This window comes from Muntiacus reevesi, chromosome 2 (genome assembly GCF_963930625.1).
Source record: "Muntiacus reevesi chromosome 2, mMunRee1.1, whole genome shotgun sequence".
NCBI classification, from domain to species: domain Eukaryota; kingdom Metazoa; phylum Chordata; class Mammalia; order Artiodactyla; family Cervidae; genus Muntiacus; species Muntiacus reevesi.
Genome location: NC_089250.1, coordinates 23687983 through 23714690, shown reverse-complemented (window position 1 = coordinate 23714690; position 26708 = coordinate 23687983). Strand labels below are relative to the sequence as shown.

Here is a 26708-nt window from a genome sequence, read left to right as displayed (position 1 = left end):
TTGGGACTGTTAAAAATGCATGCCGGGGACTTCCCTGGTGGTTCAGAGATTAGGGCTCCGAGATTCCACGTTAGTGGGCTCAGGTTCGATCCCTGGTTGGGAAAATAAGATTCTGCATGCCATGTTGTTGCTGTTGTCACTTCAGTTGTATCTGACCCTGTGTGACCCCATAGACGGCAGCCCACCAGACTCCCCCGTCCCTGGGATTCTCCAGGCAAGAACACTGGAGTGGGTTGCCATTTCCTTCTCCAATGCATGAAAGTGAAAAGTGAAAGTGAAGTCGCTCAGTCGTGTCCAACTCTTAGCGACCCCATGGACTGCAGCCTACCAGCTCCTCTGTCCATGAGATTTCCCAGGCAAGAGTACTGGAGTGGGTTGCCATTGCCTTCTCCTGATGCATGCCATGAGGTGTGGCAAAAAAATTAAACAAACAACACATACTTCTTTGTTTGTGCCTGTGTATGTTCATTCACCAATGCTCCCATTGCAAAACTGGAAAATTCTACAGTGTCACCAGCATGCCTTTGGTGTTGAAAAGCAACAAGGGCAAGATTCTTGCCAAGAGAATCAATATACATACTGAGCCTATTAAGCACTCCCAGACCTGAGACAGCTTCGCAAAACACATGAAGGAAAATAATCATAAAAAGAAGAAAGCTAAAAACAAAGGCACCTGGTTCACCTGAAGCCCATGCTACTCCACCCAGGAGGCCCACTTCATGAGAACCAGTGGAAAGGAGGCTGAGCTGCTAGAACCCATTTCCTGAGAATTTAGGAGAAAAATGATCCCAGGTTAAGAAGTGAAGCCACAAAGCATAGTCATGAGAATTTATAGGCTGGAAAATATTTAAATTAACAACCTTCAGCTTTAGAAAAATTTCTCAATGATAAACCTCTAAAACATCAATTTTGAATCTGTGTAGCTTTCTGGCAAATTCCCCAGGACATATCAGCTGAAGAATGTATAACATCATCGAACAAAAATCCAATTAAAGTTCTGGAGACTATGCCAGAAAGGAGGACACACCATTACTGGCAACTGAGAGTCTTACGTCTCCACTTCCAAGAATAATGATTAAAATGCCTTCAGATGATTGTGCTTCTGCAGAAAACTATGAAACTGGACATCATACAAAGAGCAACTACCTGGAGGTACCAGAAGCAAATGACCTCCAGTGAAGAACGCAAGCTTACTTGAAGAAGGCACAATGGAACCACACCAGCAAGTCTCATCTGCCCAGATTTTAGCCCGAGGTTAAGAAAAGCCTGTGGTGCACCCTAGTGGGGGCAGGGAGTAGGGGGTGTCAAAGAGGAGTCAAGGGAATATTAGAAAATATGTTGATAGTATATCATATACATGATAATGAAAATATGCATATCAAAATTTGTGAGATGGCAAAAATAAGGTAAACAGGGAAATTTATTTTTTAATTTTAATTTAAAAATATTTATTTGGCTGTGTTGAGTCTTAGTTGTGGCCCTCGGGCTCCGTAGTTGCAGTGAATGGACTTAGCTGCTCTGAGGCGTGTGGGATCTGGGGCTTCCCAGGTGGCTCAGTGGTAAAGAATCTGCCTGCCAATGCAGGAGACACAGGTTCGATCCCTGGGTCAGGAAGATCCACTGGAGGAGGAATTGGCAACCCACTCCAGTATTCTTGCCTGGAAAATTCCATAGACAGAGGAGCCTGATGGACCCCCGTCCATGGGGTTGCAAAGAGTCGGACACGAATGAGAACACACACATGTGGGATCTTAGTTCTCCAATCAGGGATCGAACCTGAGTCCCCTGCATTGAAAGGTGGACTCTTAACCACTCAACTATATGGTAAGTCCCACAGAGAAATTTGGAATTTTAAATACCTGTGAGGGAAAGGAAAAGTCTAAAACTCAATGATGTAAGCTTCTACTTTGAGACACTACAAAAAGAATAATAAATCATACCCAAAGCAAAGTTAAAAGGCTTTGGAGACTAAAATTGTGAGCTGTTATCCATGGGCAATGAGTGGCTAGCAGCATACCAGCATTCTCATCCAGGACAAGAAGAACAGCCAGGCAGAACAAGGAATTATTTATTAATTTATAAATATGTATTAAATTTATTAAATTATAAATTATTAATGATAAATTATTATTTCCATAGGCAGCAGAAAATTTCTGAGGTGACTAGAACTAAAGGGGATAAGATTCTTGTATTAGTTTTCTGTTGCTGCTCTACCAACCAACCAGAAGCTGGGTGGTTTAAGACAACACATTTATTATTTTGCAGTTACACAGAAGTCTGAAAAGCATCTCACTGGGTTATAAAATAGATGTTGGCAGGGCTGTGTGCCTTTTGGAACGTTCTAGGGGAGAAGCCGTTTTCTGGCCTTTTCCATCTCCTTGAAGCTGTTCCCATTCTTGAGCTCATGGTTCTCTTCATCTTTTTTTTTTTTTTAAACAAAAGCACAACAGGACAAATCCACACTTTTATTTATTTTCAAGAAGTTTAAATCCTCGAAGGGTACAGCATCACATGGATTCTGTGTCCAATGGCCTTAGTAGGAAGGTTACTTTAGAATTTGGCACGAACCATGCCACTGTTTCCATGAGCTCGAGTTATCTTTCCCCAGATTACTCTGATTTTGTTAGGTTTTCCACCAGGAGTTACTGTGTTGTTCTTTGCTTTGTACACATAAGCTCATCTCTTGCCTAGATAGAATTCAGTCTCATCTCGAGCATATACACCTTCAATTTTTAGGAGAGCAGTGTGTTCCCTTTGGTTCCATAAACCCCGTTTATAGCCAGCAAAAATGGCCTTGGACTACAGCCTTCCAGACATATTTGTCATTTTAGAAGTCCCGTTCCCAGCAGGCCCCACTTACTTGCCCCCAAAGTTCAGCTGCAGGAACTCCACACACCTCCACAGGGTCCTCTTCCTTCATCTTTAAAGCCAGCAAAGCAGCATCTCTGACCCCAGCCAGGAAAGGTTCTCTACTTCTAAGGACTCATGATTAGAATGGACCCATCAGAGAATGCAGGATAATCTATTTCCCTGCATCAAGGTCTTTAATTCATTCACACCTGCACAGTAATACAGAGAAAAATGGAACACTTAAGCTTCCTTTCTGTCCATAAAGTCTCAAAGAAAATGATGTAAACGTTTTCAGTAACAAATTATTCAAAACTCAATTTGTAAAAAACACTTAAGTTGCTATTACCATTGATGTAATCAAATACCTACTACCAGGCGATCTAATTATTTTTTGGCATTTGATTTAGTCACTTTTTATAAGAGAGAAAATTCACAGACATAGACAAAAAGCAAACAAATTTTAGTAAATATTTTATTTGGACATTTTAAAATTTAACTTTGTAACCACTTGTACTCATTATCACTGAAATCTAGCAGATTCCCCTTGAAATTTAGTTGCAGGTAGAGAGGTTGGAACTAGAGTGTTCAAGACAGTTTATTAACATTTTGGAAAAAAGAAAATCACTCATCCCATGAATCTCCAGGCATGCTCCTGAAACCCACCTTGTCCACAACCCTCCTCCTCCTTTTCCTCAATGCCTCCTTCCATGCTGGAACTGTGGAGGACTCTAATGCCATATTCTCCTTCCTCTTTTCACTTGATCTCTCACATGTATATGTCTGGGAAGAACTTAACTGCGATGGAAAGTTCAGGGTCGTTTTGTAGGAATTTTTTTTTTTTGGTTTATCCATCTGCCTCCAAGCATCCCTAGAGAGTCATGTCCTGCGGTCCAGGCAAAGCCCACAGAAGTCGATTTAATGGAAATAGTTGTCCCTCTGTCATTTTGTGAAGTTCTAGTCAAAGCCAGAGCCAGGGTTGAGTTGACTCCAGGTAGTAAATTAGAGGTGTGATTTGTGTGGTGCCAGCAGCGAACTTAGCCTTGGTTTGGTAGTTAATAAAACTACCATTCCAATGGGTAGTCATTCACATCGGGCTTCCGTGGTGGCTCAGACAGTAAAGGATCTGCCTGCAATGCGGGAGATCTGGGTTCAATCCTTTGGTCGGGAAGATCTGGAGAAGGGAATGGCTACCCACTCCAGTATTCTTACCTGGAGAATTCCATGGCTGGCGGGCTACACCTCATGGGGTCACAAAAAGTCATTCACACAAGTTCTGTGAATTGAATTTGGAAGTGAGGGAGTGGGAGGGAGGGAAGGGGACTCTCGGAGGTGGTCAGTGTTTCCTTGGCTTGAACCTGAGCGCCACGCTGTTGATGCAGAACCTCTGCCCAGCAGGCCCAGGTCCATCGGGGAACACATGGCCGAGGTGAGCTTCACACTGCAAGGAAATCAGTCTCTGTCATCTCTTACCAGGGACAAGGCTCTTTAAGTAAAACCCAGACAGATGAAGAACTTCACAAAATGACAGATGAACCCCACATGGCGGGCCCACTCGCGTCTTTGACCTCGGTGTTGGGGGAAAGTCTATTGTATCAGAATTTGATTCAGAAATGAGAGGATATAGAGCACATGGGGTGGTAAATAGCTCTCTACTTGATCAGTGAGAGTGTGAGCAAGTGATTTAACTTAGGCCTTGATTTACATCTATGAAATGGGGATGATAATTATACCTACGTAACAGAGCTGTTATTATGATTCATTGATACAATGCATTGGGACTTCCCTGGTCCCAATGCAGGGGGCCTGGATTCGATCCCTGGTCAGGGAACTAGATCCCACTTGCCAAAACTAAGACCCGGGGCAGCCAAATAGATAAATATTTAAAAAAAAAAAAAAAAAAAAAGCAGTAGCACAGTTCCCCAGTGAGTGAATCTTGTAGCCAGTATATTATTATTGTTTTTTTCACTGAAGACAAGACTAAGCTACATTTATCTGCTTACAAAACCAGAACGTTTGAGCACCCAAAGATATCAAGTTGAATCTGCTGTCCGGATTTAAGCCACTCTCTCCCACCAGGCTCCCAGGAGAAATAAGCCCCGATGTTAACCTTTAGTACTGCTCTGCTCTGCTTGTAGGCGACATGCTGCAGAGCGGGAAGGGGGCAGAGAGATGCCAGGCACCCTGGACCTTCCTGCCGCTCCCCCTGCACAACAGAATGTGAAGGGTCAGCTCTTTCTTTCAGACCCTCGCTCATTCCCATATCTGCAAGGCTAGAACCAGGCAAGGCTCCTTCTCTGGTCTGCAGTGCCGGGAGTGATGGGAGAGAGGAACCAGTAGCACCTCGGGAGACACCCAGAGTGCTTCCATGATAAAAGTGCTCCTGTCCATAACACCAGATGTGCAAGGACAAGTGAGCTGTCCGCTGCACTCAGGAGGCACAGGGGAAAACAAAACACATGAAACAAAGACACCCACCTGCTTACAGACGACCTCTGTGCGAGCCAGTCCCAGTGAGGTGTCCGCACGTCTCAGGATCCCCGTGTTACTCTCATCAGAGCCAGATGTCCCGTGAGCCTCAGAGAACGAAGGCCATCCCGTGCCAGAGCAGAACTTCTTCTCAGAGCTGTGTTAGAAATCACGACACCTACAGCTGTGCAAACCGCTATGAACAAACAAAGAGCGCTGTGTGCCCCAACCCACGTCTCTACAGAGCACAAACCGATTCCCTTCTTCTTTGCCAGATCTCAAGGCCAGTTCTCTGAACCACAGGGGTCTGCCCACTGCACCTCCACTATTCAAGATGCTGTCTCGTCACATCAAAGGTTTCTTGTTCCTTGGATGTTGAAGGCATCCCTCTCAAGCTTCGACAAGGACCAAAAACACGAGAAGCTTTGTGAACCGCTCCACGTTAGGAAACAGATTAAATGCCCGTGTTCGAAACTCAGGGAAGGGGGAAATCGAAATGAAATGAGTGGTCAAAGGGTTTAGCGTATCGTGGGTTCAGCGAATCAGAGAAATGTGACAACTGATTAAATAGCCGTGTTCAGCCACAGGAACTTTCGGTTATCTGAACACAGAGCCTGACTGCCTTTGGGGATTCAAGAGTTGCCTCTGCCACTTCTTAGCTGTGTGATATTGGACGGGCTGCTTACCCTGTCCAAGTCACAGTTTTCTTACCTGTAACATGGGGACAATAACATCTACGTTACAGAGATGCTCTGAGGGCTTAGGGAGTTATGCAGAGGAACATGTAGTGATTAATAAGCCTGGGCACCCAGACTCATCACTGCAGTGCAGTGACCTTCTCGGGAAAGCCCCACAGGAACGAATGACGCTGGGGGTAGGGGGTGGGGAGGACAGAGGCGCGAACAAAAGAAGGAGGGCAACAAGCAAATCTACTCATCAGAGACCCACTCTCTAAGTACTTTGTTAGGTGAACTCCTTTTCTTTCTTTTTAGGGTGAAATGTCCTATAGATATCGATTAGGTCTAGCTGGTCCATTGTATCATTTAAGGTTTGTGTTTCCTTGTTGATTTTCTGTTTAGTTGATCTATCCATAGTTGTGAGTGGGGTATTAAAGTCTCCCACTATTATTGTGTTACTATTAATTTCCTCTTTCATACTCATTAGCGTTTGCCATACATATTGCGGTGCTCCTATGTTGGGTGCATATATATTTATAATTGTTATATCTTCTTCTTGGATTGATCCTTTGATCATTTTAAAAAAAATTTTTGGCCACACTTTGCAGCATGTGGGATCCTAGTTTCCCTAACTAGGGATTGAACCTGCGTCCCCTGCGTTGGAAGTACTGAGTCTCAACCACTGGACCGCCAGGGAAGTCCCCAAAGATGAACTCCTTTACATCATGCTAGAAAAACAAATTTCAGAAATTTAAATGGCAGGGAAATGGCTCTCTCTATCTGAGGGAGAGACAAGAAATGAATTGTAAATTCTGCAACAACAACAACAACAACAACAAAAAACCTGAGTGAAAAGAGGGGCAAAGTGGCAAATAATCAAACCCCTAGACTATGAGCACAGAAGGAAGCTCAGTTTAGAGCACAAACCCAGCAGAAAGAATCTAGGCTAAGTCAGTGACTCAAGCACTGAGGGGTCTTGGGACCCATCTGTTACTAAAAAATTATCGAGGATCTCTGAGAGTTTGATTTACATGAGTTGTGCCTAGCAGCACTTAACAAATTAGAAATTATGAGTGAGAGTTTTAAAGACATTTATGCATTGAATTATTTTTTAAAATAATAAATTCATTATAGGCTAACACAACCTATTGTTACAACCTGTTGTTACAACAAACTGAAACATTTAGTGAGACGAGTTAACACTGTTTTGTAACTTTGCAAATCTCTTTTTAAAAAATTAATTTATTGGCGTATAGTTGCTTTACAGTGCCGTGTTAGTTTCTACAGCAAAATGAATTGGCCATACATACACAAACGTTCTTTCTTTTTTTGGATTTCCTTCCCATGTAGGTCACCACAGAGCACTGAATAAAGTTCCCTGTGCGATACAGTAGGTTCTCACTAGGTATCTGTTTTATACATCGTATCAATAGTGTATATATGTCAACCCCAATCTCCCAATTCATCCCACCCCCACCTTTCCCCCTTGGTATTGGTATGTTTGATCTCTGTGTCTGTCTCTATTTCTACTTTTTGCAAATCTCTTTAATGTCTAGCCTTAAAAAAATGACAACTGAATCTCCAGACGTGCTCATGCATTCAATCTGCTGCAACACTGTTCTGACTGAAGTGCAGGAAGAGGATGTAGTATCTTGGACGTGTGGGTGTGTGCTAAGTTGCTTCAGTCATGTCCAACTCTGTGCGACCCTATGGACTGTAGCCCGCCAGGTTCCTCTGTCCATGGGATTCTCCAGGCATGAGAACTAGAGTGGGTTGCCATGCCCTTCTCCAGGAGATCTTCCCAACACAGAGATCGAACGCAGGTCTCCTGCGTTGCCAGCAGATTCTTTACCGTCTGAGCCACTAGGGAAGCCCCAGTCTCCTGGATACACAGAAAAGAAAGCACCTCGAAGAGCCCTGGAAAGATCCTGGGAACTCGGGTACAGCTCTGAGGTTGACTTCTGAGAGCCTGGGGTGTGAATCCAGGCTCTGGTATGTCTGTATTACCTTGGCAAGTTATTTAACCTCGTAAAGTCTCTGTTCCCTCGTCCACAGAATAGTAACAGCATTGCTACCTCACAGGGTTGCTGAGGATTGACTGAGATGCTTTCTTCATTTAGCATTTTTACCATCATGTTGGACACATGGTACCTAAGTTAGTGGTTATGATTTTTAAAATATCATTATTATCAGTAGTAACAGGTATCCATGAAATTTGTGCAGCTGTGGGTCCAATTAGAAGTGTCTGCACATTCAGACTGGGGCTTCCTAGGTGGCTCAGTGGTAAAGAATCTGCCTGCCAATGCAGGCGATGCGGGTTCAAGCCCTGGGTCGGGAAGATCCCCCGGAGAAGGAAATGGCCACCCACTCCAGTATTCTTGCCTGGAAAATCCTATGGACAGAGAAGCCTGGTGGGCTACAGCCCACAGGGTTGCAAAGAGTTGGATACAACTGAGCACGTGTGCACACACGTACATTCAGACTGGCTTCTCTGAAACCCCTTTTCTTTTCCAAGGGTTCAAAAATATTCATCTAAGCCACTCTGGTCCAGGGAAAAACATTTTAAATATCCTTTAATAATAGCTTTTTCATCCTCAACATTATATATAAACTAGTGATCATTAAAACAAATCTGATGGAGAATTATGAATATAATAATTTTTTTAATGAATGAATCTAAGACTAATAAAAAGTCATTTAAAACATTTTATGGGAAACAATAAACTTTTATTGATGCAATTAACAGAATCTGGAGATTTTACCAGGTAATATGAGAGGACCATCATATATCCTTTAAGAGGGGCAAACTTAAATATTAAGAGCAATTAGAAATTGCAATATATATATTTAAATGATTAGCAGATTGTAAGACCTGCCCTTGAGAAACTAAAACCATTCTGGACCACCTTTACTCTTAAAGGGAGTAAAGATATATATCATGTATACTCTTTAAGGGATTCCTTTTATTTAGTTTTATTATATGTTTATTTGCTTTGTTTTTGTCATTGCTTCTAGAAACTCCATGGCCCCCAAACCAGCAGCAGAGGCACTTGGTGATAACTGACAACCCTCATGGTAGAAGAATTCCCATTCATTTCAAGGAACAGGAGCACAGAAAAGGTTAACAATATTACCTAGTTCCTACAACACGTTGGATGCCAGGATATTCTGTGAAAAGGGAACTAACCTCAGGCTCTCAGATTCCTTCTATTCTAAAAAGATTTATGACTGTGAAACATGTGATCTCACAGTAGATTTTAATAAACACATCCAGAATTGGAGAGGAGGAAGGAAGGGGAATAGAGGAAGGGGTCAAAGTCACATAATTCCAAGGTTAATGAAGTAACAGTCTGGAGTCCAGTGCTCTTGACCTGGAAACCCTGGACCAAATGACTCTGAGTTGGAGAGTCAGCAGCTCCCCTGAACCGTACTGGTTCAGCTCAAAGGGAAGTCTGCAGGCAGCAAGGAGCCCAGTGGCCAAGTGGCTGTGATCCCTCATCCACTTGATTTCTTAACTGTTAAGTTTTGATTGACTTTTCACCTCCTTTCGACTGTGTGCGAGTATTTGAAGGGATGTTCATTTCTTTTCTACCCCTGCTCTCTATTACTGAGGATGGAGACTGAGGACAGGAAAAGAGGGAAAATGAGAGGTCCAACAGGAATCCTGACAGTTATCTCCCCTCTTGAATGGGAAGCACTGTCAGGAATATAGTCTTCATTTATAGATTCTCATTAACTAGAAGAGATTTCTTAGGAGTTCCTCATTATCAAAAACATTTTCATGTATAAGGCCCTAAGGCAGCTCTGTCTGTAAGAATCTCATTGCTAACATGTATCCGGTGCTTGGCATGTGTCAGGCATTGCTCTGGGGCTTTCATGTGTATTAACACATAACTCAGTTACTCCTCCCAATAGCTTTATGAGCTCAGTACTACTAACATGCTCATTTTACTGGTGGGGAAATCAAGGCACAGAGGGGTTAAGAAACTTGCCCAAGGTCACACAGCAATTAAGCCAGGATGTATATCTATAGACTTCACCACTCTACTACATTGTCTCTCTTATAAACAAACACAGCTTTAAGGACACAGAAGATTCTAGAACATAAAAGATTCTTATGAATACATTCTTATTTTTCTCAGACTAAACTTCAGGAGGAAAAAAATAAAACAACCTCAAAAGTCCTTAAGAAATCAAAATGGAAACTGCAACTAAAACTAAGTGATTAAAAAGAAACAAATAGGTTGGCAGATTGGTAGGTCAGTAAACTGGCTACTTGCTGAAAGTGCTTTTGAAGACCTGGCTGGTTTTATTAGTCTTGGCTGCCTTGGGGATGGTCACCCACCTTCCTTAATTTGAACTAGCATTGTGCTAATACAGTAGTTACTGCTCATGGTGGTCTCTCATGTTTAAATTACCGTAAGTGAAATAAGATAAAACATTCAGTTTTTTAGTCGCATCAGCCACATTTCAGGTGTTCAATAGCCACATGTGATTAGTGGCCACCAAAGTGGATGGAGCAGATATAGAACATTTCCATCACTGCAGAAAGTTCTACTGGACAGAGCTTTTTGCTCAGGTCTCTCCAGTCCCTCCCTGCCCCAGCACTCTGATTCCCCAACAGAGCCTGCAAGGTGGGTAGGAAGAAAGTGTCATCTTTACAGGTGCATAAACTGGAACACCAACGAAGTCAAAATAACAAAGACTAAAATGTAGGAACATGCTCTTGCAAGGATGACAGTCAAGCTAGAAACAGAACCTCTGGCTGCTGACTGCACAGTCACAAAGCCATCTTTTATATGTTCACAACACAGTTGTTTGGCTAAAAGCAGGTTGGCCATCTCAAGGTCCCACCTCTCCCCCTTTAAACAGAACCAAAGGTCAAACAGTAACTAATGGTTCAGAAATATGCGGCATTTTACCATTCCCAGCTTCCCCCAGGCCATCTTCTCAGTCTGACTGCCATCTTTGCCGTCTCTTCACCAGCCATTGACAGAGTGAATAAATCCCGGCAAAGGCCTGCCCTTCTGTGAGCATGAAGGAAAATCAATCCTAATCGTTGCTCATCCTTGCAGGCGGGGTTTGGCCTTCCAAATTCAGGCCCCATTAGCACCCAGCAGCCCAGGAAAGCCCAGTCTGCTGAAAGCCCGGAGCACATAATGAAGCACTGTCTAATGGAAGATTCACAGAGCTGGCTTGATTTATATTTTATTCTAAACCAATTTAGGGTTGATGCAAAAGAAATAAAAAACAACTTTGAACTTCTGAAAAATGGAACTTCAAAGATGTTTTCCTTTCCTCTTCATCGAATCTGCTTTTTTTAGACTGTTTCCTGCATGTCTAAACAAAAAAGCCTTTGTTGAGAGATTTCAGATCCTGATTGACTTAAAAGAGGCTTTGAAATCAAGGGACAATTAAATTTACTTTTAGCTACATAGAAGAGGCATGGTATTCACTACTGTCAAGCACTGTGGGGAATCTATCCTCATAAAATTCTACATTTCCTAAATTAAATTATAAACCCATTTTTTCCCTGGGAGAGATAGAGTTTTAATCACATGGTCAAGCAAATACCATTATGGTTTAGATGTCTTTAAATACTTTCCCAGGGAAAAAACTAATAGCTTTATCTTAAGGTGCCCACCAAGTTTTTTTTTTTTTTTGGTTTGTTTTTTGCTATTTCTTGTGGATACAGAAAGAAAGAATATAGGCTAAGATGTTAATGCTATAAACAGTAGAAATAATCAAAACAGGCAAGAATCTTAAATGAACAGCCCTCCTTATGGTAACCAAGTCAATCAGGAAGGGCAATGAAAAACGTGGTATGTATTGTGTTGGTCAAAAGGTTTGTAAGATCCTATGGAAAAACCCAAATGAATTTTCTGGCCAATCCAATATTTATCCAAGGCCCCAAAAGACAGAGCGGTATGAATTTTGAGGCTCACTCTTCCTTTGGTACCTCTTGGTCTTTATCTCACCTGAAGAGTGGGCTGTCACAACAGACACAGTGATACATCCCTGGTTCCTTGTTATTCAGGTAGATCCCACTGAAAGGCTGAAAGTAAATGAGATATATGTTCAGGTTTCTCATAACACCGGCAGGACATGATACAGCAGATCTAAATCCAAGATTAAGTTCTCCAGTGAAGGAATTTATGAAGGAATTTTTGTACTAATTTGACAAAGTGCAAGTATCACTGGAGAGAAAATTACAACAGGCCCAGTGAAGCAGTCTGCAGGCTTGTTTACGGCCGACCTTTATTGTGCCAAATGTTCAAATTATGACATTAATAATGCTTCGTATTTACATAGCATCTTTCATCCAAGAACATCAAAGCCTGTGGAAAAGCAAGAGAATGGGCCTCTGGATTGTGTTAGATCTCAGCCTCCATTTCAGAAGTTAATACAACAGGAATCTAGTCCACTGACTAAAACACTCTGAAATCTCCAATTAAAGACAGGATATAGATATATTAAAAAGCAAGGCTCAGGCTTCCCTGGTAGCTCAGGCGGTAAAAAGCAAGGCTCAGTGAGATTGGGGTTGTGCCTTTAATATGCTTCACGTGGTGTTTAGGATACTTCATACTGAATAAATGCTAAATAATGAGCGAGATTCTCCCAGTGCCTAAGTTACTACTTAGATGAAATTACCACATTAATTGTGGCTTAAGGAGTTTGCAGGTTCTGAGAAGAACAGGAGACCTGACGCAATGAGTGAGCCAAGACTACTATATATTTTTTAAAATGTTATTTGATAAACTGATCTCATTGTTTGGAACAACAACAACAACAAAAAGACCATTTTTGCCCAATTCCATCTTCTCTATCAAAGAAATTTCAAGAAAGAGAAACTGTTGCATGAGCCTCCTGTGAAAATCCACAAGCAGTGGCTGGTGGCAGGCACTGTCCTATTCTTTGGAAGAGAAGCTGAATACGGGATGGGTCACTGAGTCCCAGAGCTGATTCAGGAAACAAGCGGCCCCTTCAGCCCTCTCTAGACAAATCCCCAAATGGTCACATTCCCTGTGGTAGGAGTAACAGCACATTTTCAGGGAGCAGCATAACAGTCAATTTCAAATTAACCTACTGAGCCCACCATCTGGGCACACTTGGATGTTTTCCTTCTTTAAAAATCCTAAACTTGGCTGCAGACGTCAAACAGTGGTGAGCCGGTCTTTTTCTGGCTTGTCCCCTCGAAGGCTTGCATCTCACGCTGGCACAAAGGGTTATCTGGAATGAAGAGGAGGTTTCGCCTCCCTCCCACCTGGGCTGAAGAGTCAAACACGCCAAAGGGCTACCCACATGTGAAGCTGAACTAGAAATGCCTACTTTTGGGATCCGGACAGCCTGCTAATATTCACAGTATAATGTTTGATATTGCAGGGACAGTTGGACAGAGGAAGTGACAGGGAATTGCTACCACAACAAGTAAAAAAACAACAACAAAAAATCAGACATAAAAGAATCCTTCACTGACATATTTTATGAAATGATATCTCTCCTCTGCCTCCTTGACTGATTTCCTGCTGTCCACCCTCATCCTTTCTCCTTAATTTTATACAAGTCCTGTCATATTATTTAGGGCCACACTCAGCTTCTATTTCACTCGCTCATTCCAGTATTACTTGAAAACCAAGTGTGTATCCAATGCTCCACTGGGTACTAAGGCTGCAGAGATGGAAAAACAAAACAGAACCAAACTAACCCATGCTTCCTGCACTAGGAATTTGCTACCAAGTCAGAAAGAGATGTGAGCTGGCAATGGTCACACCAGTGACCGCAGTTCTGATGGGGAGGTCAGCAGGGAGTGGGGGGTACCACTAGTCCCTTTATTATTAGGGAAGTTTTCATGAAACCTTTCTGGACCAGGTAATATTTGAGATGTCTGAGATCAGGGTTTTCTTTTCCTTTAACCTCTTACCATCATTATTTTTCATTGCGTGGCTGACTGGTGTTTATTACAGGAAAATGCCAAGACACTAAAGTGAGTTTTGAAGGATGAGGAGGAGTTAATCAGATAAAGGAGTTAATCAGATAAAGAAATTTCAGACAGAGCAGCCTGGGCTGGGCTCACGTCACAGAACAGAACAATGTGGAGAAGGAAGATGAGGTTGCTGGAAAGGCAGGGAGGGCCAGATCACAGCAGCTTTAATCAGACCATGCTTCTTCTTGTTCAGGCTCTCAGTCATGTCTGACTCTTTGCCACCCCATGGACTGCAGCACACCAGGCTGCTCTATCCTTCACTATCTCCTGGAATTTGCTCAAACTCATGTCCATTGAGTCGATGATGCTAAAGAGTTTAAGTGCCATCTTACTGAAAATGGAAAGCCATTGGAAACTTTTAAACTGGGTGCGCACACAATCAGAGCTGGTTTTCAGAAGGAGCACTCAAAGGGCAGTCAAACAGCCACCAGTTCAGGCCTGGATTTAACTATGGCAAGAATAGTGGAAATAAAAAGATGAGGACGGATTTAAGAATTGTTTTGAAGAGAGAACTGAAATGAGTGACTGTACAGGGAGGGGGTCAGAGTCAGAGGCAGAATGACTTTCAAGATACCCCCATCCCGGGGTTTTCAAAATCTACCCTATGGACTAAATGTTTGTGTTATTTAGTTGATAAGTCATGTCTGACTCTTCTGCAATGCCACGGACTACAGTCCTCCAGGCTCCTCTGTCCATGGAATTCTCCAGGCAAGAATACTGGAGTGGGTTGTCATTTACTCCTCCAGGGAATCTTCCTGACCCAGGGATTGAACCTGTGTCTCCTGCATTGCAGATGGATTCTTTACTGCTTTACCACGGGGAAGCCCCTAAATGTTTGTGTATCCCCCCCAAATTCATGTTTAAGCCCTAACCCCCAAGGTGATGGTATTGGACTTGGGGCCTTTGGGAGGTGATTAGTTCATGAGGGTGGAGCCCTCCAGAGTGGGATTAGTGCCCTGGGAAGAAGAGATATAGGAGGGGTGACCTGTTTCTCCACCACATTGGGACATGGCAAGAAGGTGACCATCTGCAAACCAAGAAGAGAGTCCTTATCAAACCAAATTGGCACCTTGATCTTGGATTTCTCAGCCTCCAGAACTGTGAGCAACAAATGTCTGTTGTTTAAACCTCCTTGTCTGTGACATCCTGCTAGAGAAGCCCAAACTGACTATGACTATGTGCGCACCAACGAGCCTTTCCCTTCTCTGATCTTGTCAATACCACACACCTGTTGGAAACAGATGATACACTTAAGTGATTTGCAGGTTATTTCACAGAGAACTATTTACAAAGATGGGGACAGGGCCAATGGATACCACCAAGGGAAGGTGAAGCATCCCTAGGCCAGTGACCGAGAACACACCATGGGGCACAGAGTGGGCAGAAACCAAGAGGCCGAAGTTGGAGGGGTGGGCTGCCTGTTGCGGGGGTGGGCGGGGAGGCTGCAAGCTGTGTGGGAGGAACACAGCCCCGGGGGACCCTCGATGCCTGTTTTTCTACTGTGTCCTCTGATTTGCTGGCATCTCCCAGGGGTCAAACTCAATCAGGAGTCAAGAGGGCAAGGGAGCTGCTTGGCCTTCCCAGAGTTCAGAGCAGAGTGAAGCACGTGGATGGCAGATCTGGAAGGCAAACAGTAACCTGCACAAAACCTAGCTTCTACTGACATTTGACTTTAAAAAAATATATTTCTTTATTTGACTGCACTGGATCTTAGTTGTGGCACATGAGATCTTTAGTTGTGACGTGTGAACTCAGTTGTGGCAATATGGGATCTAGTTCCCTGACCAGGGATCAAACCCGGGCCCCCTGCATTGGGTGTGTGGAGCCTCAGCCACTGGACCACTGGGGAAGTCCCTGATATTTGATTTTTAATTACGGCTCAACTAGTCTGTGAACCCCCTTGTCATACCTGGCAGAGGGCTAGCAGGTTACTGCAGCCCAACAAAAAGCACATGCAACTGAATTCTAATTTTGAGTCACCAAATAGAAGGCTGAGGTGTTTCCCTTCTCTTTTCTTAGCCTCATGGAGCTTATGGAGGCTTATCGTTCTGCAGCATTCTAAAAAGTTACATGTGGAAATGAATCAACTGAAAGGGATTTATAACATTACTTAAAATAATGGATGATGCTCATTTTGTAAAATGGCCAAATGCAGAGTATATCACACCATCTGTTTGAGGATCCCATGTATTTATTCTCCTAAACATCTGGCAGCTTATCTCCAGGCTGCCATTTCCATCTCCAATCCCCGTGTGGCTCTGTCCTTCAGAACAGGGCTGACTTACAATGCTCTGGGAAGACACACAGCTGCTCAGGGCATCACAGGTAGGTAGCTCTCTTGTGCGATCTGCATAAAGGTTAGTGTAAGTGTCTTTCCTGGGCTTACCTGGTAGCTCAGTGGTAAAGAATCCATCTGCCAATGCAGGAGATGTGGGTTCAAATCCTGCGTCAGGAAGATCCCATGGAGGAGGAAGTGGCAACCTGCTCCAGTATTCTTGCCTGGAGAATCCCATGGACAGAGGAGCCTGGTAGGCTACAGTCCATGGGGATGCAAAGAGTCGGACACAACTGAGCACACACACACATAAGGAGTACCTACCTGCCCTATGCTGGGCTCTTTTCCAGGCAGTGGAGACCCAGCCATCAACAACACAACTGACCAGCTAAACAGCAACAGTCTCTTTCCAAGGGAAGCCTTTATTAAAATCCCACCCACAGGAAGTTTTCAAAAATACCAGTATTTCACCAGAATCTACGGAATCTTCTGATCTATGTAATGACTTTGGCATTGGCAGTGAAGTTGAAGGTGAGGCCATGATTATATGGCTCCAGCACATGGACAGCTTACCTGAATTTTGCAGGGACTGCTAACTTCAAAGATATAAATACCCTACAACATTCAGAACAGCTGTGCTGTGGTCCACTCTAGGGGGTCTGTTTCACAAATGAAAATACCTACTGCTGCTGCTGCTGCTGCTAAGTCGCTTCAGTCGTTTCCGACTCTGTGCAACCACGTAGACGGCAGCCTACCAGGCTCCTCCGTCCATGGGATTTTCCAGGCAAGAGGACTGGAGTGGGTTGCCACTGCCTTCTCCGGAAAATACCTACTAACCTGCCTCAATAGCTATTTTCCAGTGGTCATATTTGGGTTAAAGACAAATGACTTGCTGTGAAACGCAGCGTGGTAAAAATGGTACTATACTGAGTAACAACTGAGGGCTGCTTTCTCAGGAAAGTCAAGAAAGCTGAGGTTATTGAAGACAGTTTCAGTAATATGTCCCCCTCTTGGCCTGCAGTCATTCAACTGTCCCAACGCTTGATTTTTTTGAGCACCCGCTATCTGCAGGGATATGTCATGTGCTAGGATGGCAGGTACTGAGCAGGGAAAACCCAGCTTGGGGCTGGGGGAAGGCTTCCCTTTGGGGGTTGAGATTGGGGCCAAGAGCTGAAAGGTGGGTCTGAATGAGTTGGAGTTGGGGGAGGACACAGGGTGAAAGGGCCTGAAGTGGGGAAAGCCCAAGGTCTTGGAGCTGAACAAGGAAAAGTAGCCAGATCTGAGGATGGGGGTGGGAGGCAGGGACCAGAGCTTTAGGGCCTTGTTAGCCACTTTTAAACTTTCTTCTTTTACTTTGAAAACAAGAATTTAGAGTAGGGGGTGATGTGGTCAGATCTGTTTTCAAAAGATCTCTTTGGCGGCTGGGAGGAGAATGGCGAGGTGAGGAGCAAGGACAGCTGGGAGGAGCACAGCTGAGGCAGCTGCTTTTGACCCAGGGATGGTGGGGCCTGGACCAGCCTACAGGGGAGAGCGGCGGAGAGAAGCAGGGTGATAAGGGCATTTAGGAGGCTGAGTGGGTGGACCGGCCACCGGAGGGCAGTGTGTCCAGAGAGAGGTTTCTGGCTTGCATAACTGGATGGATATTCATGGCCAGAGGATAACAGTGGAGGGTGCCAGATTAGTAGATAAAATGATGAGTTGTTTTTTTTTTTAATTGGAGCCACCTTATAATATTATGATGGTTTTTACCATACGTCAACATTAACCGGCCATAGGCATACCTGTGTTCCCTCTCGCCTGAACCCCCTCCCACCTCCCTCATTCCTCCAGGCTGTCACAGAGCACTGGCTTTGGGTGCCCTGCTTCATACATCAAACTCCCACTGGCTATCTATTTTACATATGGTGAGGAGAAGGTGGGATGATCTGAGAGAACAGAAAGTAGTTAGGTTTTGTAGTGAGATCGATTCCAATTTGTCATGCACCACACCCAACACATCTACTCAGAAACTGTAGATGAGTGTAGCTTACCGGCTCTGTCCCTTTTTCTCTCGTGACATGGAACTGCTCTGGAGTCAGCTTCTTTTGCCACTCACTCTTGGAGAGAGCCGGCTGACGTTTTGGAAGAGACCCTGTATTGTTAAACAGGAATTTCAAAAAAATGAAAACAGCAACGAACACTGAGGTTGACTTCCTTGGATTTGTCTATGACAATTTAGTTATTTCCCTAAAGAATTAGAGTCATGCCTTCACTATAGATATTTGTATTTTAATTGTTTCTTTGTATTTCATTGCATTGTTTAGAATCTCAAAATAACAACTCTATAAGAATGTATTTAATAGCAGAGGTTGACAATTGCAAATTATTAGATGGGTGCTATTGGCTTCAAATGATGTCTTTGATCAAGTTACAGATTTTTATATATTTCTACATTATTAAAACATATTTTGCTTTAAGAAAAAAACCCAGCAAGGCACAATGACCTTTTCTTGCTAAGCCTCTCTCCTGAAGTGCACCAGTTGCCAACAAAATATACCGTAACTTCCCCTCTGCTCCCACCATTTCCTCCTTCACAGAGACCAGAAAGCTCAGGTACAAAATGCTTTAATTGACTCATTAGTTTAGTAAGAGATGAGTAATAAGCAGAGAGCCAGTTTTCCAGTTGCACTGGGGCACAGAAGTTAAAGAGGTGACTGAAATATGAAATAAAGCAGAATAAATTCTCTTTGGTTTGCTAAGGGTAGAAATCAATCCCTCTTCCATTACTACGTTCAAAGGAGTATTTCCTGTCAGGATACAGGTGGGAGTAGCTGACAGACTGGAGAGAAAAGATTGTTGAGCCAGTGGGTTATTAAACCCTCTTCCTTGCTGGTTTATAAAGATATCTCTGAATTTATTCATCAAAGAAGGTCTCTATTAAAAATTCTTCTTGTGTGAAAAAAAGAAGACTCCCACAGCACACATTCCTGAAAGGGAAACTGAGACCTACCATAATCTATGATTGGGCTTCATGGTTTTTATCCACTTGTGTCTTCCTTTCTTCTGCTTCCTACAGTTTCTATGTTACTTTTATTCCAGTGAGTATAAACAATGTAACTAGGATAATATTCTCTTTGGCCAAAGGGGGGGTGGGGCGGAGGTGGGAAGTCTAACATCTATGATAATGTTCTAATCATCCAATGTTAAGAATATGAAAGGATCGTATCATCTGCACACCTCAACTTACACAGGAGAAAACAAAGTAGTGATCGAAGGCTTTATTAGGAAGGTGGCATTTTGGCACAGAGTTGAAGGAAATGAACAAACACATCAGGTGAGTACCTGGAAGACCACTGCAGGCAAGAGAAGCAACAGGCTGGGTGCCTGGCATGTCCTATGAACAGCAAGGAGGCCCTAGCAACTGGGGGGGAGTCAGCAGGGAAGGTTAGTGGAAATGAGAACAGACAAACAATGGGGGCCAGATCACTTAGGGCCTTGAAGACTATTATTTCAATCAATCAGTTAAGGCTGAGCTGGGTCTTCCAGGCTGCGCTGGTTTTCTCTAATTGCGGTGAGTGGAGGCTACGTCTCATTATTGTGCGGGAGTTTCTCATTGCAGTTGCAGAGCTTGGGCTCTAGCTGCATGGGTTTCAGTACTTGCAGCACGTGGGCTCAGGAGTTGTGGTGCACGGGCTTAGCTGCCCCAAGGCACGTGGGATCTTCCCGGACGAGGGATCAAACCCGTGTCCCCTGCATTGGCAGGTGGATTCTTAATCACTGGCCCACCAGGGATGTTCAGGCCTTGAAGGCTTTTGTAAGAACACTGGCTTTTGCTCTCAGTGAGCTTGGAAGGCAGTGGAAGGTTAGCAGAGGCATGGAATGATCTAACATATTTTAAAAGAATTAGTGGCAGATGTTCCAAAAAAAAAAATGAAGCAGGGTAAAGGCTGAAGCAGGAGAACCATTACAGAGGCAGGCCTTTACCCTGCTTCATTTTTTTTTTTTTTTTGGAACATTTCTCTGAGAACTGTGGTAGTTTATGTCATGGCTGCAGCCTGATCATGTTTACTTCTTCCACCTGATGGGGGTTTCAATCTCTGTAAGACAGCTCACAGGCTATGGCTCAGAATATTATCTGTATCTTTGGCTGAGAGGCAGAAACCTGGATTGGGGTGGCAGCAGTAGAGTGGCTTAGAAGTGATCAGTCGGTGGACACCGTCAGATGGTGGAGCTGGGGGATCTGCTGATGGGCCAGCTGTGGAGGCGAGAGAAAGCAAAGGGTCAAGGGTCACAAGCCACAGCTTCTGGGCCCTGGAAGATGGGGAAGACTTCAGGAGGAGTAGGTTTGGAAACCTGATTTTGAATTTGTTAACTTTAAAAATGCCAATGAGGTATTCAAGTGCAGGTGTCAAGTAGGCAGTTGGCTATATGGATACAGAGAGGGAGAGGTCTAAGGTGGAAATGTTAACTTTAGGATTCCTCAGCTTGAAGCTGTTTTTTACCCTGGGGGCTGGAAGATCCTCAAGTCAGTGAGTGTAGCCAAAACAGAAAGGCCTGAGGATTGTACTCTGAGGTTCTTCTCCATATACAGGTTGAAGATACATGGAGGCAAGCAGGGAGGTGGGAAGGAAACTGTGAGATGCAGTGTCCTAGTGAAATGGAGCAGGACCCTACGGTCCTTCCCCAACATGTCTGCCTTTTGTCTGTGAAATAACTTTAGTCAAAGAATAAGTTTAATCAGGAACTTCCCTGGTGGTCCAGTGGCTAAGACTCTGAGCTCCCAATGCAGGGAGCCTGGGTTCAATCCCTGGTTAGGGAACTAGATCCTGCCTGTCACAACTAAGATCCCAGAGTAACCAAATAAATAAGTATATTAAACAAATAATACATTTAATCAGTGAAGTGAGAAAATACAGAAACAAAAGAAAACAGTCAAATGGGACAAAATAACAATAATTTAGTCATTAAGCAAAGTCAAGAACTTTTAGTTCCTTCTCAAGGGATACAGATAATATTCAGAGCCGTTGCCTGTGAGCTGTCTTATACTGAAACCCCCACCAGGTGGAAGAAGTAAACATGATCAGACCGCAGCCTTCACAGAAGCTGCCAGTTCTCAGAGCCCGCCTGGAAACAGGAACAAACCTACCCTGGAATTGAAGATGAACTGTCCCTGAAACAATCACACTGATTAGATAACCGCAGAAGCAATTTCAAGACTGTCAGAGCTGACCGTGCTGTTTCAGCATGTACCCCCTCCCATCACCGACTAAAGCTCTTGGGCCCTCAGGGGGGTGGGGGAGTCAGCCTTCGGACAGGAGTCCTCTTCACCCCTGCCCCGCCAAGCCCAGGTTGCTGGCCTGTGAAATGAAGCAACCTGTCCACCATTCTCGCCTCTTCATTGGCTTTTGAGCAGCGAGCAGCGGGAGACGCTACTTTGAGTTAGACTTTTGGGCTCTCATCATGGGACCGCTGAGCTCTCGCAACACCTGGCTCGCGAGATTTCCCTGAGCAGTGCTGCGGCCATGATGAGGCGCCAGCGGGGCTGTGAGGAACTGCTGCTCCGGGCTTGCTGGCCCCAAGAGCAGGGTATGAGGGGACATCCCTAGCAGCTGCCGAATCCATTTTGTTTCTGGGATCCTCCCTGTTTCTCCGCTGCTCGGCACTGGCTGTCAACGTACGCTTTTCTTCGGTGGAATGGAAACATGTGTCTGGATGAGTTGACGAGCTCCAAGACCCAGTAAGTCAGTCCATCGGGGTGCAGCCGGGCTAACTTCTCTTTGAGCACGAAGTACTATTTGGGTATTTCGCCAATTGGTTCTGACATGGGTATGATGTCCAGGAGCGTTTGTGTTGGGGATTCTGTATTGGTTATTGTCTTGAAGGATTTGTGACAGTTCTGTCTTCTAGTGTGTGAGTGTATATTCCATTTGTGTGATTGGTATCTTTCTTGTCTTTTATAAAATGGGAGATTTGGTTCAATTTATGTGAAAAATTTTAGCTATGAGATTATGATTAAAGAAAAAGAAAGATAATTTTTTCAACAACATATGACAACAGTATTAGACTCCAAGAAAAAAATGGGTTAAGATGAAACTCTTCTGAAATTCCAAAACTGGTTCTTTTTGCATATGCAGTTATGAAATATGTACGTAAGTCTGCCTTAAGTAAGTGTTGGTTTAACAGTCCAATTATTTTTGGGTTTTTTTTTTTAAGGCTTTAAACGGTTAAAAATTATAATACGTAATTAAAGTTACTAAAAATGATGAGGGAGCATTTCAGTGTGTAAAGCAAGTAGGATACATGTTGTTGGTGAGAGAAGGTATAAAGAATGGAGGTATTTTTTGTTGAGGAAAAATGATGATAATAATTTTGTCTTGGAACTAGTTGTGATCTCAGAGGGGAGAGCAGTGAGTGGTTCTAAAGAGAAAACTTAGTTTCCTGCCCAGGAATTGAACCTGGGTAACCTGGATGAAAGCCAGGAATCCTAGCCAGCAGACCACCAGGGGCAAGAGGTTAGAAGCAAAGTGGTCCTGGCTCTTTGCCTCATTTGAAAGCAAGAATGTTTCAAGGAGGCAGAAACTGTAAAAACAGGTACAAAGTTTATCATTAGAGTACACAGCACAGTAAGTGGGAGGGCATATAGATAAATCATTTGTTATTTAAGACAGAAGAAATACACAGCTGGAGAGAAGGGGCATGGGTACCCTCTCTAACGAGGAGGAGAGCATAAGAAGTAAGGCAGAAATACATACCCAGAGAGGAGTGTGGGTGTCCTGAATGAGAAGTGCAGTAAAAAGGTGATTTAAATCCCTTAATTGGACAGTCCTTCCCCATATTTTTGGAGAAGGAAATGGCAACCCACTCCAGTATTCTTGCCTGGAAAATCCCATGGACTGAGGATCCTGGTAGGCTCCAGGTCACAAAGAGTCGGACACGACTGAGCGACTTCACTTCCCCATCTTTGTTTACCTTTGGCCAATTATTACTTTTTTTCACAACTGACTGGTTCTTGGACTCTCCCCATGATGAGTGCGCAACTTTTTGCTAAGATGGATCCCATCACAGAGGCCTGGGGGTGATGTCCATGTTTATTATAGACCCCCAAGAAGCCTTCCTGTGCATGTGTAGACAGGGAAGTTTTCTTTGACTTCAGGAGTTGACACCTTGTCTCTTACCTGAGCTCAGTTTTTGCCACTAGCTTTGTCACTGGAGGGTCTGGGTGAGAAAAAAGCTTGAATTTTATTCCCCTTGACAAACACCAGCTGTTCAGCCCAGGGGCCTATGTATCTCCTGTCTCAGTTGTTTCTGGATGGGGACAACTCATATGGATACAAAAAGTGATAAACGGTTTGTGAAAAAAGGGAGCTTTGAGAAGAGTTTTATGCTTGTCAGGAGTGATTAAGATTAGACTGGATTTAATTAGGTAAATATACTTTGTTATTAATAGTAAGCTGGTATAAAAGTGGAATTTGGTTTTCTTTCTCCTTGTTAAGAGATCAAAACTTTCCTGGAATATTGAGTTGTTTTTGACAACAGATTGTAAGTTTCTTTCTCTAGCTAACTTTTGAGTATCCCAAAGGGCCTTTAGGCATCTCAGAAGAAATGTTAAAGTAACTAGGATTATTTAGTATGTTAAATTATATGGAAAACATTTGATTTACTTTCAGGTTATAATGCTGAACTGGGTAAGAAATTTAAAGAATTCTAATGGAAAGCTATTGTTTTACTTCAAAGCATATTTTTGATCCCAACGTTTGGGATGGAAGTTATCACAGAGTATAATTACTTATGATGTGTACCACTGCTGGTTTTAAGCTTACTGCTAAAAGTACATACAATGGTTGTGTGACAACTGTATATAAGTGATAAAATGTATAGGCTATAAAATGTCTCCCTGTCAGCATATCTCTGTACTTGTTGTCTGATTAGTTTTCCCTCAATGTGGATTATTAAGTCCACAGCATAGGGTTAAATATAGCTACACTTTTATCCTTTCCATTCATTTATGTAATTACAACTAATGCTTATTGTATACCTACTAAGAACCAATATTGTGACAAAACATATTTAGTTTTTTCATTTATTCTGTGTAATAACCCTACTATTATCATTATTTTATAAAGAAAAAAACAGGCTTATGCATACCAAGTTCAAGACATGCTCAAAGACACACAGCCAGTGGGTGTGGCAGTCAACACTGAAAGCCCTTAACCACAAAACTATTACCTGCCTATCATTCTCAATGGTTGCCTACTAGTTTGTTGAAATGAACTTTCATGGTTTACTTAAGCATTCCTTAACTGATAGACATTTGGGTTATAGCCAGTTTCTCCTTCTTAACAGTAGTGCTGTTAAAAGCATCTCTGCACATATAACTTTGTTCTTCTTTTGAATTATTTCCTTAGAATAAATTCCCAAGAGTGGGTGTCTGATAAGTTAGCAGTTCCTGTTAAGTACTGGTGTCTGGCCAAATTTTAATGTTGCTGAAGAACCTCAGATTCCAGGGCAGTTTATTAGGCTGTTTCCGACAGCAGTAAGTACAAACATAAAGTGCAAATTTCCGCTGAAACCACCACCGTCTAAAGGGGAATGAGGAGGGCTCCAGCCCAGAACTGTGATGCCTGAACCACCACTTGTGGTTCTCAGGAAGTCTACACTTAGCACTGAGTAGGCAAAGAACAAATAGGAGATTGGCTGACTAGAGACACCAGGAGGGGTCTTAAGTACCTGACCCCAAGTCATATTTGATCAGCTCCCATTGCACCCTGCCAGGGCTTATTTATTTAACACTACATTTTGAAATTTTCAGGGGATAAAAAGAATTCCGAGTGACTGGGTACATTGATAGCACAGATATTTATCTTTAAATATCTTCAATGGACACATAACAAATGGATTCCAAGATGGGCTACCTGGGGCAGTTGCCCAGAAAGGCAGTCAACACATGGCACTGTGTCCCCCAAACTGGACATGAAATACAGTGCCAGCTGACTCAAGATCCCACTAGAGTCCCCTTTAGTGACTCTGTACTAAAGGATGACGTGTCAGCGTGCCCCAATCCCACAGAGCAGCCAAAGCCATGTCGTAGAAGAAACACACACTTTTCCCCGGTTTGTGTCACAGCCACTGACTAACGATGGTTATCAGGTTAGAGGGGGGAAGGGATTACGAGTCCTCACGTTCCCCCTGGGTCCTGGAAACACAGAAATAGAGGTCAGGGAGCGGATCCACAGGCATGCAAAGTTAGAACTGCCTGCTTCTGAGGCGCGGAAAGCAGCAGGCATAACTGGACGAGAGGGACCGTGTAATGAACAGAGCAGGGGATGGCTGCAGCAGAGAGCGCTCTGGGCGGGCTGCTGACCCAACACCGCCGTCCTTCACCTGGAAGCCCGGCTCCAGAGTACATTTTGTACAAAAAAACCAAAACAAGCATGTGTGCACGTGGGAGGAGAGGACCTATACATTTCCACAAACCCTCATACGGGTCAGTAACTCCCCCCGCCCACGCCCCTGCAAGTTTACAGCCCGCGGTCCTTAGATGGCAGAAGGTGGGCGGGCAGGAGCGCCCGACGGAGCTTCCCGAGAACGGACTAGTCAGGTCCAGGATCAGCCGGCGGGGGCCCCCCGAGACCCGGCAAGCGAACAAAAATCGAAAGCCGGGAGGTGGGGGCGGGGCCTGCGAGGCCTACCTGCTTGCGGGGATCCAGCACCTGCGCGGAGGCCGCCGCAGTCCGCTCGGCCCCGCGCAGCCCACCCGGGTGCCTCGCGGAGGGGAAGGCCCCGCAGAGCTCGCAGGAGGCCCGCCATGACGCTGAGCGCGGCCGGGCGGAGCCCACGCCGCGGCCCCGCCCACTCGCGTAGGGCCCGCCCCCGACTTCGAGACTCGGCTCCGCCTCTTTCCCCCTTCCGCTCCAGTCGGCACTACAGCCACCACGACGCTCCGCCCTTCTTTACTTTCTCGAGATCCTGCGCCCCCTACTCCTCCCCTTCCTGCATCCCTCCTCTTAATCCCTTTCTGCTCCTGTACCTACCTGCCTCCGCTTGGCCTTCTTTGGTACCCTCTGCTCACGGAACCCTCCTGCCTCCCTGCGTGCCTCCCCTAAACCCGTCCCTGCCTCTACCCTTGCGGCTCCTTCTCTGGTCCCACCTAGCAGCATGCATTCCCACTCTGCTCCCCACCCCCAGCCCACTAATCTGTTTTAGTTGATTTGCATTTTCTAGAATTGCTTATAAATGGAACTTTTTTTTTTTTATTAATTTTGTCTGGTTTCTTTCATGCAGAATAAATGTCTTGACACTCCTTCCAGTTTTTGCATGTAGCAACCATTCGTTCCTTGTTAGTGCTGAGTACTATTCCATTTGTAGCCGTACCACATGTATTTATCTAGTCACTTGTTGATAGGTATGTATACAGTTACCAGTTTTTCCTTATTAGAGATAAAGCTGCTGGGAACATTTCTGTACAAATCTTTTGTGT

At 44.1% G+C, this 26708-nt stretch overlaps 1 protein-coding gene and 1 pseudogene across 1 annotated transcript; both read right to left on the bottom strand.

The window, feature by feature from the left end:
- Positions 1-2446: 2446 nt before the first annotated feature.
- Positions 2447-2826, bottom strand: LOC136159178 (large ribosomal subunit protein eL33 pseudogene; annotated as a pseudogene).
- Positions 2827-3308: 482 nt separating this feature from the next.
- MSRB2 (methionine sulfoxide reductase B2) lies at positions 3309-26083 on the bottom strand. Its single transcript, XM_065921088.1, has 5 exons — positions 25921-26083; positions 18283-18383; positions 11972-12048; positions 5326-5473; positions 3309-4288 (listed from the first exon to the last, which is right to left on the bottom strand). Exons 1-5 carry the CDS (start codon positions 26036-26038, stop codon positions 4184-4186), a joined length of 549 nt encoding a protein of 182 aa, XP_065777160.1. The 5' UTR covers positions 26039-26083; the 3' UTR covers positions 3309-4183.
- Between the last annotated feature and the right edge of the window lie 625 nt (positions 26084-26708).